This window comes from Phascolarctos cinereus, unplaced genomic scaffold (genome assembly GCF_003287225.1).
Source record: "Phascolarctos cinereus isolate Bilbo 61053 unplaced genomic scaffold, phaCin_HiC Scaffold_4;HRSCAF=312, whole genome shotgun sequence".
Classification (NCBI taxonomy): domain Eukaryota; kingdom Metazoa; phylum Chordata; class Mammalia; order Diprotodontia; family Phascolarctidae; genus Phascolarctos; species Phascolarctos cinereus.
Window position 1 is genome coordinate 53450681 of NW_027555847.1, and position 18732 is coordinate 53469412.

Here is an 18732-nt window from a genome sequence, read left to right on the forward strand (position 1 = left end):
AATTCCCCTCCCCTACCTTGTACATGGGGGAAAGGTGTAAAGTCTTTACAAAGCAGCTCGTTAGTTTTGAGCTCTCTTTCACTGATTGAACCAAGATTGAGAAATTAATTCTACTGAAACTTGAATTGACTCACTGAATAGCAACCCCTGTTTCACTCTATGAAAAGCTGAACTTTGTTCTCATTCCTCCTAAATGATATTGACGTTGAAGCCAGGAAGGAATGAGAATTGTGCCTCCTTCTCCAGATAAACAGGAAGCAGGTATTTCCTCTGGAATGTCATGGGGTCTGGCCACTGGGTTACCTTGATCTGACTTGGCTGTGAATTAATCTTAGATGTTTAAAATATGAGATCCAGAAAGGACCTTAGAACATAAGATGTTAAAATAGATCTGAAAGGGACCTTAGAGCACAGAAGGTTAACACTGTTAGATCTGAAAGGGATCTTAGAACATAGAATATTGGAACATGGGATGTTAAAACTAGAAGAAAACTTAGAACATTGTATGTCAGGACATAGTCTATTAGATTTGGAAGTGACCTTAAGACATAGAATATCACAGCATAGAATGTCAGAGCTAGAGGGGAGCTTATAATATAGAATGTTCTAACATAGAATATCACAACAGGGACGGCCAGAGCTAGGAGTGACTTTTAACCACAGAATGTTAGAATGTTGATTGTTGGATCTGGAAGAGACCTTAGAATATGGAATGTTAGGATATAGAGTATTGTTAGAACTGGAAGGTACCTTAGAAGATAGAATGTTAAAGCTGAAAAGGACCTTAGAAATCAACTTGTCTAGTTTCTGTATTTTACAAATTGAGATTCATAGAAATAAAGTGACTTTTCTAAAGTCACACAGAGAATTTGTGATAGAGTTGGGGCTAGAATCTAGATTTCCTGCTTTAATTCAGTGTTCTTTTCACTGAAATATATACTGCCTTACCTTCTTCTCTCTGGAGGCTGGATACCGTAGTTTTCAGGTGCACTTGGAGCCAAAGTCAAGATATATACAGCTGGCAAGGACTCTGGGAGGTCAAGATGGCTATTGCCTTGGATTAATAGTTTCTGGTTCTAGGAATTGTGGGAAACTTCAGAGTTGTGGTGTCTTTTAAAAAGGAAGAAATGTGGAAGGGCTGGAAAGAAGATTCATGGGTAGAGTGAGTCTCCAATTGAAGTCGTGGCTAGGGATTCTCCCATTTTGTATCTGTTATTTTCTTTCTATTCCTAGTCTAGTCCTCAGTTACTTTTGCTTGGACTCTTGTAACAAATTCCAGCCTTTCCCTTCTCTAGCCCATCCTGTACACAACTACCAGATTAATCTTCCTGGAAAACAACCTCATTATACCATTCCTCTGGCTCAGAAACCTGCTGCCCCACCCCACCTATTGTCTAACAAAATAATAAAAGTAAAATTATTTAGTCTAGCATTCATTATTTATCTGATCCCAACCTAGCTTTCCTCATCTTCCACTCCTGTAAGCATTTTCTAATCTGACTAAACTAGGCAATTCATTGTTGCCCAATGACATCATGGTCTTAAGTTTATGAAGCTTGCCCCTGCCTGGAATGTCTTCCTCCTTCCTCTCCACTTGCCTGAGTTCTTCTATTTGACCCTCAAGCCTAGATAAAGTCCCACTTCTTCTCCAGAATCTTTAGCTACCTCCCCAGCCCTTGCCAAAAGAAAAGGCATATACCAAGTTCTCCATCATAACTAAGCAAGACAGATGGCATAATTACAATTATTCCCATTGTTCGGATGAGAAAACTGAAGGCTGGAGAAGTGTAGTCGCTTGTCCAAGCTTACATGGTTATTAAGTGATAAGTAGGCATAGGATTTGAACTCCGGTCTCCAAGTCCAGTCCTCTTTCCCCATCACAAAACATTACTCTCCTTCCAGCAAAGTCACCTACATTTCATCAACTCCTGAGCATCCCAGGCTTTTCTTTTGGCACTGGGGGAGAAGAGTCCTCTGAACCAACGATTTCCTCAATATAAAGAACTCCTGGTGTGGACTTCTATAGTTACAGATTAACTTCTTAGTAATTTATAATCTTGGAAAGTTGCCTGGGGCATTGAGAGATTAAGGGACTTATCCAGGGTCACATAGCCAGCATGCATCAGAGGTAAGAGGAATACTCAGGTATTCCTGATTCTAAGGCTGGCCTTCTGACTATACCACTATGTTGTCTCTTATTAGTATAACATAATATCTGTAAAATGAAGTGGTTTGGACTGGTGGGGGGGCATTGTTTGAAGGTCTTTTCCAGGTCTAAATACTATGATTCAGGAGCTATCTTCCCAATGATAAGAGTCATGGAAGAGCTGTTATTGTCCCATTGAGTGATAGGAGTCACATCATCATTCTAGGCTCCAGAGCTGACCAGGTAAAGGTCAGCTTAGCTCCCTGAGGTCAAAGGACCAGCTGAGCTGACTCTGTCTCTGAAGGCCCTTGTCCTTGACACTGTATTCTATTGTATCCCAGCACATTGGCCTCCCGTGGTTTAGCAGTCGTCTTATATGTTCTGCTCCTCTTCCCCTTCCCACCCAGGAGCAGAGCTTTCCCACCCACACAAAGGGATGGTGTTTATTCTCTGCCTCTGTCCTGAGGCCCCTCCATGAATTCTGAAAGCACTGCAGGCATTTGAAGATGTCACTCCCAGGAAGGAGTAGAGAAAAATAGGACACCAGATTCCCTTGGCATCCACAATCAGAGATTAAAGTCAGAATATCTTCCTTGGTTTGGGCTTCTGACTGAACTCAATGTACCTAACCACTGAGCTGTTCAGCATATTTTTGAATCTTACCGACAGGTGGGGTGCACCCACTCATGGCTGGCTCGATCCTTCCTCCAAGCTTCCACCCATGCTGCTCACCTCACCCATGGAATGTTCTTTTAATCCTATCCAAATTCAGGCCACCATCTAAGGCCATCTTTCCTATTCTTTCTTCTAATCGTTCTTGACCACTCTAGACAAATAGTCTTTTCATCCTTTGAAATCCCATCATGATTCCAGTGATTTGTTTGTTTTAAAATTCAAGGCAGTATAGAATTTTGACATCATTAGTAATCACTTTATGTATATATGTATGTATATATGTATGTATGTATGTATGTATGTATGTATGTATGTATGTATTGCCTTCCAAGCTGAGAATGGAAGCCTACTAAGCACTTTATATACATGATCTCATTTGGGCTTTTCAACAACTCTGTAAAGTAGGTACTGCTATCACCCCCCATTTAACAGAGGAGGAAACTAAGGCTAAATCAATTAACAAGCCGCAGAGTGGATCAGTGATATGTTCTTGGCCATATAGCTAATATATCAGTAGCCAGAGGTAAGATTTGAACCCAGATACCTCCTGATGCCAAACACAATACTCTATCTGCCATGCAACCTTGTCTCTCTTGCATAAAGTAGGACACCTAAGTAACTGATGAATAAATTCATTTCTGAATTTCTTGGGGGCAGGGGCCTCTCATCTGATGTTTCTTTTATCTCTGCTTCCCAGCCAGACTAGATCACATAGCAGGTGCTCCTTCAATGAACACTGAATCAAAATATGTCTTGTCTGAGCTCAAACAAAGCTATAGTAAGGCCATTCTACCTTTATTGAATTTCAGCCGGTCAATAAACATTTTATTCAACACTTACTATGTGTTTTTATTTGTATTTTTAGGATGCCTCACTGTCCATGGGGGAGGGTGCAAAGGAAATCATGAAGAAAAAATAACTCCCATTGACACATTTGTTAGGTACTTAATCTATGCCAGGCATTGTCCTAAGCACTGGGGGTGCAAAGAAGAGCAAAAACTTTTTCCTTGTCCTCAAGAAGCTCCCAATCTAAAGGGGAAGACAACATGTCAATAATTAAGTATGTGCAGAGTGGATGGGAGGTGATCTCAGAGGGAAAGCCCTTCTGCAGAAATGCTTGTTAATTGCTTTGTAGATAGTATTATCTCATTTGAGCCTTAGAATAACTCAGAGAAAGAGATGTGAAAAGAATTATGATACTCCCGTTTTACAGATGAGAAAACTGTGGCTCAGAGAGTTTAATTGACCCACTCATGGTCACACAGCTACTAAGCACAGTGTTTGAACACTGATCTTCCTCTCTCTTAAATCCAGCATGCAATCCATAATATAATGATGCCTCCTCATCCATGGCCTGTCCCATTCTCTTCACCCCTTCCCCAGGAATTTAGGACACAGATTCATGCCAACAAGACACAGCAATAATACTGCCACCATCAAAAATAATAGCATTTATATAATACTTTACAGTTTGCAAAGCCCAATCCATGTTATCTCATTGGACTGTGGCTTAGAGATATTAAAAGCCGGGCTTAAGGTACTGATATTGTTTACATTTTAGGAGCTGGCTGGAGTTGGTAGAAGATTGGAAAGAGATGTATTTAGAATCGATTGTATGTTAGATCAGGTAAAATTCCCAGAACTCATTTGATCCAAACCCCTTATTTTACAGATGGAGTAAATGAGGCCCAGAGAGGGCAAATAACTTGCAAAAGGTTGCACAGCTAGTTAGTGTCTGTGCCAGGGCTGGAATCCAGGCTCTCCAACTCCAAGGCCAGTACTTTTTCCTGTACACCACCCCATATATAGCTCTAGGGAGAGAGGGAGAATGTTCTCACTGGGCAGTGGCATGTTTTGCTTGTTCAGATTCCTGACTCCTGATCTCCATTGTGAAACCAACGACTGTGAGGAATTGATATGCCTCTTGAAAGATTGTCCTGGGCCCTTTCTTTGAGTAGCAACAATAAAGAACGCCTACGTGTTCTAAGCTGTCTGGGATCCTTGGCTCTGGGGTAGCTGGGTGGCCCCACGCCAGGGACAACTCAGAGTGCAGCCAATTCCCTTTCTTTCAACATCAGTAGGCAGAGCTCTTCTGATCAGGGATACTCCGGCTCAAGTGTGAGAGGGAAAAAAATAAATCCTTTGTGCTATTTGACCATCCTGAGATTTAAAACAAGAAAGCTTTAAAGAGGCTGAAGCCATTGGTGGAGAACTCTGTATTTTGCATCTTCTGATTCAGTGAAGGCTGGGAGAGAGGGGGGACAGAGAGATCAGCTGTGACAGTGACAACAAACAGGCAAATGTAGTGTTAGACTGGACGTGCCCATAGATGCACTTTTATTGTAATGGGCTAATCTTCACCTCAGGAAGACCTGATAATGTCTATCTTTAACCTTCTTCACCCAACCTGCCAGAAGGATTAAAAAAAAAAAAAGAAAATCTCCCTGGCCGTTCTTCCCATCATCACTGTCATTCAGTTTAAATCACCAACTATTCATTCATTAAGCACCTACTATGTGTCAGGCATTGTGCTTGGCACTGGTCTTGGAATGATTAAAATGAAACAGTCCCTGTCCCTTAAAGGAGCTTACAGTTCATGATGGGAATGGGATATAACATACAAGTAAATACAAGACCATTTGGGGAAAGAGAGCACATTAATGGGAATAGGCACTAGATCTGTGATTACGGTGCTCTAATAAACTCCCGGGGGAAGAGACTCCTCCTACCAGGGCAGGTTGGCCCCTCAGCAACTTAGTTGCCAAGAGCACCAAGAGGTTAGGCACGTTGCCCAGGGGCACATGGTCAGTATGTTTCAGTATGTTCAGATTAGAACCCATGTCTTCCTGGCTGTGAGGCCGGCTTTCTATTCACTCTACTATGCTGCGTCTCAATGCTTCTAGTGAAGGCAGAAATGTGTCAGTGTGGGGGGAGCAGATAGCACACTTGACCAAGAAGCAAAAAACCTCTTGACTCCTGTCTTTGCTCTGCCCCTGACTAGCTGTGTGCCCTTGGGCAAAGCATCTCCTCTTTCTAGTCTTCTGTCTCCTCATCTGAAAGAAGGCAGGCTTAGAATGGATAATTTCTAGGGCTCCCTCATCACTCTGACATTCTGTGATCTCATTTGGTGACCCTCAAGCCATTGGTAGCTGAGAAATTTTCAGTGGGCAAGTATCTTTCCCTCTTTCCTCATCTGCAAAAGGGGTGGACATACATACATCACCTCCCTCATGTAGCTGCTAAGAGGAGAGTACTTTGAAAACCCCAAAATTCTGTAAAATAAGAATGAGGATTATTATTAGTGTTAATAATAGTAGTAATCATTGTTGTCATTGTCATCATTGTCACCAAATTAGTAGTAGTATTAATAGTAGTGATAGCAGTAATAATAGTGGTTAGTAGTTATAGTAGTAATAGTAGTTAGTAGTGGTAATAGTAATAATAGCAGTAATAATAGTAGTGGAAGAAAGAGAAAGAGGAGGAGGAGAAGGAGGAGGAAGAGGAGGAAATGGAGGAGAAGGAGTGATGGTGAAGATGATGATGAGCAAAGGAATGGTGATGTGGACAGGGATGCTTCCATCTTGGATTTCACTAGCTCCTTTTTTTCCCCTCCAAAAATCGTGAAGCTCTTTTACAGCTTTCCTCCTATCACTCTGAGGAACTGAGACTGGTGATTTAGCAATCAATGGAGAGATTCTGTCAAACAAGGCAGTTCACATCCCATCAATATTTCATCCTGTGATGTCCATGGCCTTCCTTAGATCTAGAACTGGAAGAGACTTCAGAAACCATGTAGTACAACCTCTCCCCATTTTATGGATGATGAAACTGAGGCCCAAAGAAGTTAAGTGACTTGTCCAGTCACTGAGGTAGTAAGTAGAAGGGCAAGGCTTTGAACTGGATTTTACCTAGTCCAAATACAGCATAATACAAAATCAATCCAAGACTGAATGCCTTCTTCAAGGCCAGCAGCTCTTCATCTGGAATCCATAAAACCCTTGTAGGTACATGGGTAGATTTCAAGGAGTCTGTGGATGGATTTCTAGGGGTCTGTGAACTTGGATGGGAAAAATAGTTGATTTAGCTAACTTCTAACTGTAATTCGGCATTTCTTCCAATTAAGATTAATATAAAATAATATAAAAATTATGAATGATGATTTTTTTAAAAAATCATTATTTTGAGAAGGGATTCTCAGGCTCTGCAAGACTTCCCAAAGGTTCCAAGGCCCTAAAATGATTAAGAGCCCCTTCTGAGGATATTTTCACATTGCATGGGTACCACATGGCATCTATGGAATACCCACTGCGAACGGACAATGAGTTGGGACCAGAACTGATTTAAGACCGAGAGTGTACGCTATGTTTGGGAAATTGCTTTTTAGCTTTCCAAGCTTCACTGAGGAACAAAAGCCATATTCTGCTGGGGATGTTGTCTGATTTTGAATCTTGTACCACAGCAATAATCTCTGAAGAACCAAAGCTGTGGGTGACCCCCAGGGGAAATGTAATTTGACTACCATGTGGAAATGACACATATGCAAGGTGTGGCATACACAATATTACTGGAAAAAACTAGCATGATTAGTGGAGGAAGTGGGCTGGTCATGTTGAGAGCAAAGGATAACACAGGAATAGCCCAAGTGCCTTTTAAAATAACATGAATCATGTTAGTGTGCTTAAGTGACTTATCCAAGCTTAGTTCAGAGAAATATCAGGACTGGAAGCCAATCTCCCAACTCTTAGCCCAGAGCTCTTATTGAGCTCTTATTATCAAGGCCATGCCATTTCAGCTGAGTTGTGGCAGCCTGCTTTAGCCTAATGGAATGTCACAAGCCATGATTCCTTTGTCATGATGTTGTTCTCCCACCCCAAGCTGAGGTTCATCTTGGAGCATCCCAGGGGCCTGTAATACATGATATATTTCTTTCTGCATTTAGGGGAGTTTAGAATTCAGTTGGCAAGCCAATTAAGGAGGCTAATTCTGTCCTCCTTTTTTCTTTCATGCCTCAAAGCTATGAGTATTACAAAGGAGCCTCAGAAACCTGGAGCCAGAATTTGCTATTGCAATTAGAGGTCTGTAGTGATGGCAAAATCATTCCTGATCCCCTCATCTTTTTGTTCCACAGGAAGGCAGCATAGTATAGAAGAAAGCTTGCTGTATTTAGAGTCACAAGTTCAAATCTCTGTTCTGACACATGGCCTCTCTGGGCCTCAGTTTCCTCACCTATCAAATAAAGACTTGACCTAATTCCCTCTAACGCCCCTTCGAGTTGTAAATCTGTGAGCCTCCCAAGCCATGGCTTAGTCAGGTCCCTGGTACAGGGACTTGTTTTGTCTTAAATGTTCAGCAAATATTCATTGATAATAGTAACAGCTGGCATCTAGATAACGCTTTACAATTTGCCAAGCACTTGGTACAGATTATTTCACTGGTTCCTCGACCCTGTGAAGATTCTTTAGTGATTATGGTTATTATCCCTATTTTAAGGTTTACAGAGGTTAGGTCATTTGCCCACGGCCACATGGCTAGTAAGTCTATCTTTGGAGCATCCAGACCCAGGCTTGTATACCTCCAGATCTAGCAGCATTCTGCCTGTGGGCCATGATGCCAGGAAGGATGATTCATTAGGTAGGGAATATAATATATTTCAAAATCTCACAGTTGGGAAGGCACCTCAGCTACCATCTAGTCCAGGAGTGGGGAACTGGCAGCCTTCAGGCCACATGTGGCCTTCTAGGTCCTTGGGTTTGGCCTTTTTACTGAGTCCAGGTTTTACAGAACAAATCCTTTTACTAAGGGGATTTTTTCTGTGAAGTTTGGATTGAGTCAAAGGGCTGTACTTGAGGACCTAGAATGCCCTCAAGGCCACAGGTTCCCCCCCCCACTGATCTAGTCCAATCTATGCCTAAGTATATACCACATCCCTAACAAGTACCATTGAGTCTCTCCTGAAAAAGCTTTAATGATGGGGAACTCACTACCTTTTGAAGCAGCCTATTTCACTTTGGAGCAGCTCTCATTGTCTGAAAGTGTTTTTTATCCCTTACATCAGGCCTAAATTTGCCTCTCTTCATTGCACATGGTGGATAGATACTTGATAAACTTTTGTTAAAATGTTTGTTGAGGAAGATGGCAGTATTCCAGGACTCTGAGAAACCTGGTTCCCCCACAGATACTCCAGTTAAAGTTCTAAAAATGGCCCAGAAGGAATAGTATAGAGAATATGTATAGCAGGAGATAGGGCCAGACCAGTGCCCAGCACAATGAAATGGAGCCCAAGGGCCTAATTTGCAGTTGTAGTAGGAGAAGGGGTCAGACCAGCATCCAGGCCACAATGGTTTATCCCAACATCAAGGCAGCCTGGGCTTGAACCTTGGAAGGAGACCAGATAGTTCTCACAAAAAGTAGGGCCTAGTCTTAGCCACTGAATTCATGATCAAATAGGACTCATCCGTACCAATAAGGAATATGGGAACCAACTTTGACCCAAATACCAGCTGCTAATCCAGAAGCTTATGCTGGAGAAAAGTGTAAACAAAAAAAAAATGCTTAGCATAACAAAGAAATTCCTTGGGCTGTGAGAAACCCAAGGGGTGAACCAAAAAGAGGGAAAATATGTGACCAGTCCAAATGGAACCTCAGAGAAAAGGATGTCCTACCTACAAGGACTAGATGGACACCTGGAAGAAATGAAACAAGTGATACAGAATGGAATGAACAGGGAGGGGGAAAAGGCAAGGAGAATTAGTACCTAAGAATCAACTGTGGTAAACTTCACCCAAGAATTGAATTCCTGGGAAATTATAATGAGCCAGAGAGAAAATCACCACAATCATCTCTGAAGAACCAAAGCTGTGAGTGACCCAAGGGGAAGTGGAGAGATGCATGCTGGGTGTAGTAGGTAGGCTGCAGTGTTTTTCCGGGAATGGTATTTGGGTAAGAGATGGGACAGCAATTCCATGAGAGAGTAAGAAGTATTAAAGCAAATCAAAAGATTGACTTCAAGTCCACTGATATTTTTGCTATCTCACGCTGCCTTCCCTTAGCTGGTGTGGGCATAAGGAGAGGCCATTCTAATCATGGGTTGTGGGCATCAAAGTGAAGAAAGGAACCAAGGTACTGGGAGAGATCAGAATGAGATCAGTGAAGGGCAAGTAGTCTAGGTTGGGTGGAATGTTGAGTAGGTGAAGGGGACTGGTATGTGATAAGGCTGGAAAGGTAGACTGGAGACAGATTGTGAAGGACCTTTGATGCCTGGTTTATAAGTCATTTAATATCTGTCAGCCTCACTTTTCTTTTCTCCAAGAATGAAGATAATGATAGCACCTACCTCCCAGAGTTCTGAAGATCAAATGAGATAATGTTTATAAAGGATTTTGCAGACCTTTAAAATGCTATATAATGGCTAGCAGTTGTTACCATTATTCTTTAAGCTGGTTCTCTGCCATTGTATCTTGGGTGTTCCAAGAACCCTCCCCTTTCCAAGTTGTCCAAGAAAGGAAACTGTAGATCAGGGCAGCTACTGTGTTCCTGCTCCCGAATTAGTAACACCTGAGTGTGTTCCCCTCAAGGCAGAGAAAAGGCAAGCATCCCAGAGGCCTGAGCTCAGAAACAAGAGGCAGGGCATGGCCAAGTCAAATAAAGCAACAAAATGAGGTCTGATTAAAGAATCAGGTCATTTGGTGCCTGAAGAAAAACCGTTCAGAGTCGTATTCTCTTCCTTACTACTGAACACCTAGCTAGGACTGGATCCCACGTGACAAGACCTAGAGAGACACAAGGCCCCAATTTTCAGAGCTCAGAGGGTCTGACTGAAGCACTGAAAGAATTAGGTTGGTGGAAAGGATTGTTTCACATCCTTTGAGGATTTTACAAAAGACTTAGGGAAAGATCTATCCACAGTGAAGGAAGGAAGTTCAGATTCATGATACTGGCCCAATCATCTCACATCTGTGGGCCTTGGTTTTCTCTAAAAGCGAGGAATCAGACTTTACAGGGGCAGCTTCATGTCTTTCTTTAAGTCTTCAGCACTTAGCACAATACCAGACATTTAAATAATTCTTGTTGACTGACTGACTAGCTGTAGCAGAGGGAGCCCTGGCTTTGGAATCAGAAGACTTGGTCCTCATTCTACTATTCACTAGCTATGTGACCTTAGTTGGGAGGCAGCGTGACAGAGTAGATGATTCCAGAGAAGGCTGGAATCAGACACAAGTTCAAATCTTGCCAGTAATACTTACTGGCTTTATGACCTAGGACAGATCAGTTAGCCACAGACTACTCTCTAAGACAATGTTACAGAAGGTTTACAGTTTGCATTGATGGATGGAGTTCCCACACTAGGAGTTTCTCCTTGGACCAAATCACCCAGTCCTAAATGTATGTGGCAGAAATCAGAGTGAGTCAGTTGACCTATGTGGGAGGATTGGAGTCTGAGGTATCTCACAGCTGTATCTGTCTGATCTCTATACACAAAGGATCTTCAAGTATCCTCCCAGCTCTGACATGCTTTGGTTTTATAATTCTAACTCATGCCTTGAGTATTCTTATAACCTTTCAACTGATCTCTTTCTTCTAGTCTATACCTGCTCCCACCCTCTGCCACCCCATGCCTTATTCTGCACCCCATTCATTAAACAGATTTTTCCTTTTCTTGTCTTGAGTTATTTTGTTTCCTCCACCTGAATTCACTTTTTTCCTAATTCCCCCATCTCATCTCGTAGCTCAACTGGACTGCTCACTGATCCCCAAATGGAGCATCTTATCTTCCATCTCCATGTATTTATTCAGCCTGATCCTCATTCCTAGGATGCATTCCTTCTTCACCTACACTTGATAACATCTTTCTCTTTCTTCAAGAGTTATCTCAGGTGCCACCTCTACTATGACTCCTTTCCCACCCCCAGTTATTTGTGGCCTCTCCATGCTCAGATGTTCCTAGAGCACTTTGTCCCTCACCTTTTCTCCCATCATACGCTACTCTGTAGTAAACTTATCTGTTTACATAGTCCATCCCCCCCAGAGACTGTAAACTCCTTGAGGGGATAGGTTGTCATTGTTTAATCTCTGGATCCCTAACACCAAGTATAAAGCCTGGTATACAGTAGACAGTTAATAAATGTTTATTGACTGAATGAAGGCCAGGCACAGTGGCATAGAGGGAAGGGGGCTGGACTTGGAGTCCAGATTTGGGATTGAATCCTGCTTTTGACATTTGCTGGCTATATGGTCTTAGACAAGTTGTTTAGTCAGGCAGAGCCTCAGTTTTCTCATCTGTAAAATAGGTTTAATAATAGTCCCACTACTTACCAGACAGGCTTACAGGGTCATTATGAAGAAAGTAGTCTGCAAGCCTCAAAGTGCTATATAAATGAGTTATTCACAGTCAGAGACAATGTTACCTTCTTCATTGTATCTTCCCTGATTCCTTCCTCAGAAGATAAAATATTTTTTATTAGTACCATCTATCACACTTAGGGTACATGAACTTCTATGATAGGAGGAGGAGTCATTAACTAAAAATAATTTTCCTTTTCATTGACATTATTTGCTTAGAATGTGTACATTTCTACACATCCTTGTAACTATAGCAGAATATGGAAGACTGAGTGCTACCACATTTTAGAAAACAATTTGGCAACATTTTAAATAAAGTTTCAAAATGCATGTGCAAGTGATTTCATTTCACACCACCTAAGACATGATAGATAAGTCCTAGGGGATTGCCTGAGGCACAAAAGGAGTAAAGGACTTGCCCAGCATCATATATCTAGTAAGGGTCAGAGATAGGATTTGAACCCAAGTAATACTGACTCCAAGCCTGGCTGGGCTATATTGCACCACCTCTTTTTGAAATGAATTAGTTTGGAAAGAAAGAAGGAAACATTTATTAAGCACCTACTCTGTGCTAAGCACTTTACACACAGTATCTCATTTAGTCCTTACAACAACCCTAGGAGATAGGCACTGTTATTCCCATTTTACAATTGAGGAAACTGACTTGTTCAGGGTCATACAGATAGTAAGGGTCTGAAGCTGGATCTACTGCTCTATCCACTGTACCATTCAGCTGCCTCTAGGTGTCTTTTAATAACATACTTAAATTCACCTATTGGTACAGTTCCTCTCAGCATCTATGTGTATTATCTATCTATCTATCAGCATATCTATCCCTATAGGATCATGGGCTTTTCAAGGCAGGGCTACAGATTATTTTAATTGTCCTAGCCGTGATGCTCTTTATTGAAGTCCTTCCCAAATCCCTCATCACAGCACAGAGATGAGTTCTTGGTGGATCTCTTAAGAGAAGACAATCTTGGGGGCAACTACATGGTGCAGTGGATAGAGCACCAGCCCTGGAGTCAGGAGGACCTGAGTTCAAATCTGAGGTCAGACACATAACACTCATTAGCTGTGTGATTCTGGGCAAGTCACTTAACCCCAATTGCCTTGAAAAAAGAGAGAAGACAGTCTCTGGTAGGGTCTAGAAAATGAGGAACCCTTCAAGGATAGGCCTGGGGATCAACTGGGTGGCCATCACCCACGATCCATTCTTTGCAAAGAACTGTGTTTACAAAGGCTCAGCACCAAAAGTCTGGTCACAAGGAGATGACTATCTTTGGATGTAGTAGCTCATTGAGACCATCTTCTAGAGCCTGCAGGGTCATTGGTAGAGGAGGGTTTATTCTGATGAATTCACAGATCTCTGAATGTGGATGTTTGTATTACTCATCAGTTCCAACACTTGGTGACTTCCAAAGGCCTTTTCCTATCAGAATGGATCTCTTTTGAGCCACACACCCAGCAAGTTTGAAAGGCCTTCATGGAAATCCTGAATATTCAGACTCAAAGGGTCCTACCACTAGTACTTAACCTGGAAGATTTTGAACTCATTTTTTTTTGTGAATTCATTTTAAAAAATATGTAGATAACTATTTTGGTATAGTTGGTTTCCTTTGTAATCAGTTTTATTTTATGCATGTAATATCACTAACCAGAAAAGGGGTCCATTGGCTTCCCCAGACTGCCACAGGGGCCCATGACACAAACAAGGCTAAACACTTCTGCTAAACTGTGTAATTTGTGGGGGGAAAGTGATGCACTTGGTGAAGAAGATGGCCTCAAACACATATCACCTGTATGACCCTAAGCCAATTGTTTCACTGCTCTGAGCCTCAGTGTGCCCATCTAGAAAATAAAGATATTATGAATTATTTGTACCATCTGCCTTCCACGGTTTTTAGGAGGAAAATGCTTTGTAAAATTGAAAAGGCATGCTATGAAAAGACAAGTTGTTATTATTATCATCTCCAAGACTCTCAGTTGCCAAGCTAACATGCATTAGTAGAGATGTGTCCTAATCAGGGATGCCTTGTCTCAATGAAAGCAGAAGTCTATGCCAAGACTCTGTCTAATCGAATGTCCTGATTATACAGATGAGAAAACTGAGTTTATGGAAATGAAGTGACCTACTCAAGATCACACAGTTACTCAGTGGCAGAACCAGGAGTAGAATCCAGGCTTAGGATCATTAGATCAGAGATTTAGAAATGGAAGCAACATTAGAGGTCACATCAAATCCAACTCCCTTATTTTACAGATGAAGAAATTTAAAATTTATCCAGAAAGGTTTAACAACTTGTCTAGAATAACACAGCTAATAGAAGCTGGATGGATTTGAACCCATCTTCCTGACTGCAGTTTCAACTCTCCATCCCACTGTGCTACTTTGTCTCTGACTTAGAATCTAGCTCATTTGCCATTACACTACACAACTTCTCTCTCTCTCTCTCTCTCTCTCTCTCTCTCTCTCTCTCTCTCTCTCTCTCTCTCTCTCTCTCACACACACACACACACACACACATGCAAATACACACACTAAGCTTGTCGTCCTATTTTAAAATACATATTCCCTAGGGAGGGGTAACAAATTATGTCAATCACACCTTTATTGCTCATAAGCTATGTTCCAGGCACTGTCCTAGGTGCTGAAAAAAATCTATGAACCAGTCCCTACTCTCAAGGAACCTTCATCTTATTGGAGATAGAGCACATTGATATATAAGCAAATAAAGGAAAAAAATACAAAATAAATTCAAAGGAGTAGAATAGAAGGTAGTCAAGGAGGGAAATCACTTGTAATTGGGGGAGGAGGATCAGGAAAAGTTTCCTATATAGATAGTGCTTGAGCTGTGTCTTGAAGTAAGACAGTGATTGGTCGAGGGAGGATAGAACTGCATCCCAGGCATGGGAGACACAGCCTGTGCAAAGACAGAAATATGGAAATGGGTTAACCAGACCTTTGGTTGGGGAGAGATCACCTCTCTGTGCTTATCTTCCCATTGTACTCCCGTGTCCTTATTGTTGTACCCCCAATCAGGAGGAAAGACCTTGGTTTCCTGAATCAGCTGTTGATCTGACTTGAGGTGTTAAATCCTACATCCCAGGAAGCTATAAGTAGTTCTTTTGGGATGCTCTTTTTAGTCCCCTATATCAAAGGAGGCCTCTATGAGCTGGCTCTAATAAAGTTTCACTCAGCCCAGGCTGAGACATTGGTGAGATCCCCACTGAGATATGTGTGAGTAGATAAAAATGTGATTTGGAGGTCTGATTATCTTTGGTGGAAATTAGCCCTAGTTGCCAGCTTTTGCTTTTTCCATCCCCTCTTCTAGATCTGATGAAAACACCCATTAATAAAGGCTTTGTAACATTCCCCCACTTTAGTTGGGGACAGGTTAAATAAGCTATATTTAACAAGAATGGGCTTGAAAACTTTGTCAAATACTGTCTTTTCTTTTTACTTTTGAGAGAATCCAAGGTGATTATGGATTATTCCTTTGGTGCCTCAATTTTGTCTTTCTGTGGCATGGGTAGAATTTCTCTGTCTACTGAGGAAGGGAGTAGAGGGACAGGTTGAAGGACCCCTGATTATAGTTTAATTATTATCCTGAGTGAAAACTATGTCTGAACTTCTGACACAGTTCCATTTCATTCTGTGGCCTGTAGCTTTGTGGGCCTCTTTATGTGTCACTGGACCTCACAGTTTGGGGAAGTGTATGGGCCCCTTCTTAGAATAATGTTTTTCAATTATTAAAATATGATACAAAGGATTACAAAGGAAACCCATTAGTGAATGGACAAAACTGATACTTAACTGGTATTTTCTTGTAAATTTAGCTAAAAGAGGACCAATTCAGAGAGATCACAATAAACGTGGACTAAAGTATATGCCGTTATACCTCACTTACCTAGAACACACTTATCTGACAACTTTGCCTGTCTAGAATACAGAGAGAATACAAAATGAGCACAACAGGCCCAAAGGCAGGATAAGTGACTTTCTATATATGTTGCCTCATTTTAAGTTCCAGTCCCTGAACATGTATTAAATATAATTACTTTGTGCTTGATGTATGGGGGATTCCTCAGTAGTTTAAAGCCTAATATTACCCTTAAGGGGTATGAGTCCCAGGGCTCTCCTAATTCAGGTAGGTGATACAGTTGATGGAGCACTGGACCTGCAGTTAGGAAGACCTAAGTTCAAATCTGGACTCGGATACTTGCTACCTGTGTGACCCTGGGCAAGTCACTTAATTTTGTTAATAATGTTTGTTTGTTTGGGGATAATAATAACACCAACCTCAGGGTTGTTGTAAGGGTCAAATAACATATTTGTAAAACACCTGCACATAGTACACACTTAATAAATACTTATTCCTGTCTTTGGTCCAAGTGTTCTTAACCTTATGTGTGTCATAGGACCCTTTGACAATAGAGAATCCTATGGACCCCTTCTTACAGTAATGTTTTCATTTTTTAAAAATATTAATTAATTAATTAATTCATTCATTCATTCATCCATTTATTTATTCATTTTTGATGAGGCAGTCGGGGTTAAGCAATTTGCCCAGGTTCACAGAGCTAGTGTCAAGTGCCTGAGGCTGGATTTGAACTCAGGTCCTCCTGAACTCCACGGCCAGAGCTCTATCCAATGCACCACCTAGCTGCCCCCAGAATCATGTTTTCAAATGGATAAAATAAAATATAGAGAATTAAAAGGAAAGCAATTATATTGAAATTTGGTTATCAAAATATTTTTAAAAATTGGAGCCCAAGTTAAGAACTGTTGAGAGTATGAGGACCAGGATTGCCTTTAAGGAGAATAGGACACAAGACTATTTATTCTGGCATTTGGAGCATGGGACAAAAGCACTGTAAGATGGCTAGGTGGAGCAGTAGATAAAGCTGGATTCTAGAAAAGCTGAATTCAAATCTCACCCCAAATATTGACTAGCAATGTGGACTAATCATTTAATCTCTCTCTGCCTCAGTTTCTTTAGATGCAAAATGGGGATAATAATAGGACTCATCTTATGGTTGCTGTGGGCATAAAACAAAATTACATGTAAAGAATAGTGCTTTTCTAAGAAACAGTGCTTTTCAAACTATAAGGCATTATAGATATGCTAGGTTTTACTATCATTAATAATAGGGTGTGAATCTCATCATTTCCTCACATAAACAAAATTTGATTAACAGAAAAGAAAAAAAGCATGTTGAAAGGCAAAGTTGTATGGTGGGAAGATCTCTAGACCCCAGTGTCAGGAGAAAGAAGGGTTTGGACTTGCTGTGTTAGTGTGGACAAGCCACTTAACTTCCCCGAGCCTCAGTTTCACTGTCTGTAAAAAGGCTAACCAACTATAACACATATGATACCTACCTCCCAGTAGAATATAAGTTCCTGGAGAGTAAGGACTTTTCATTTTTGTCCTTGTGATCTCCAAGGCCTTGGACAGTGACACAGAGTAGATGCTTAGTAAAGGCTTATTATATTGAATTGAATTGTTATTCAACTGGTAGAAAGAACAAATGAGTTAGTACCTGTAAAGTGCTTTATGATCATTAGTGGCATTAACACCAATGGCAGTTTTGATTCTTATGGAACACTCACAGCTAGCAATGAACAGCAGGATCTTTGAGAGAAGGCTTGAAAGTCTGCAATAGCTGCATCATGTTCACTTGGGGTGAGGTCAGAGGCTGGGCTAGGCAGGGTGGGTACAATGCTAACCTGGCTCTCCTTTACCTTCCCATCAGGTACACATGTGATGGAGGGCTCTGGCAGGATGCTGGTCACCGCTGTGGGAGTGAACTCTCAGACTGGCATCATCTTTACCTTGCTGGGGGCTGGTGGTGAAGAAGAAGAAAAGAAAGACAAGAAAGGTAACTCCCCTCCCCTGTCACTAGTTGTTCCTAAGTCCAGTGTGTGCCATTCTTTTAGGAATTTGGCTGGGGGCAGCCAAGGAAGTACTTTGCACAGTATCATTCACTCTCAGGTGCAGGCAAATGCCTTCAGCACTTAGACCAGCTGTGTCGTGTTCTGCCCTTAGGCAATGGACTCTTTTTTTTTTTTGGTAATAGTTTTTTTGTCTTGTCATGTTATGTCACATCATTCAGCCCACCCAAGTGATTTTTTTTGTTCTTGTCTGTGCCAGGTGGGGCTGCTGATAGATACCATGCTCTGGACTGACCCATCATTCTATCTATGCTTTTTGTATTGAGTGGGACTACAGAGTTACCTAAATTCATCCTGGTTTCCATTTGAGCTTGTATGCTTTACATATAGCAATCCTTAACCACTCCCTCTCCACCCAGATTAAAGAGGAAGGCTAAACTTTCCCCTAACTAATCAGAGGACACAACTCGATCTTGTGACTTCTCAGATGATGATGACTCTGCATGACAATGGTCATTCTCCTAGGCTGAGTCAGTATCAGTTACTATGAAGGGGAGAGTTCAACCATCATACAAGAGAATTGAAACAGAGAAGGAATTAGGAGTATGAGTAGGTGATGTGAAGAGCTAAAAATGATACAACAAGGTCACTGCCAGTCTTAGAAAGCCCTCAAAAA

The 18732-nt window shown here is 41.4% G+C and overlaps 1 protein-coding gene across 12 annotated transcripts in view; it reads left to right on the forward strand.

Annotated features, from left to right (window-relative positions):
• ATP2B2 (ATPase plasma membrane Ca2+ transporting 2) overlaps window positions 1–18732 on the forward strand; it is a 404797-nt gene that overhangs the window by 281513 nt on the left and 104552 nt on the right. For all 12 annotated transcript variants that reach the window (XM_020981028.2, XM_078152198.1, XM_078152196.1 and 9 more), the window contains exon 6: window positions 17918–18043. In XM_020981028.2, the coding sequence (XP_020836687.1) occupies window positions 17918–18043 (126 nt within the window). The remainder of the gene's footprint in view (window positions 1–17917; window positions 18044–18732) is intronic.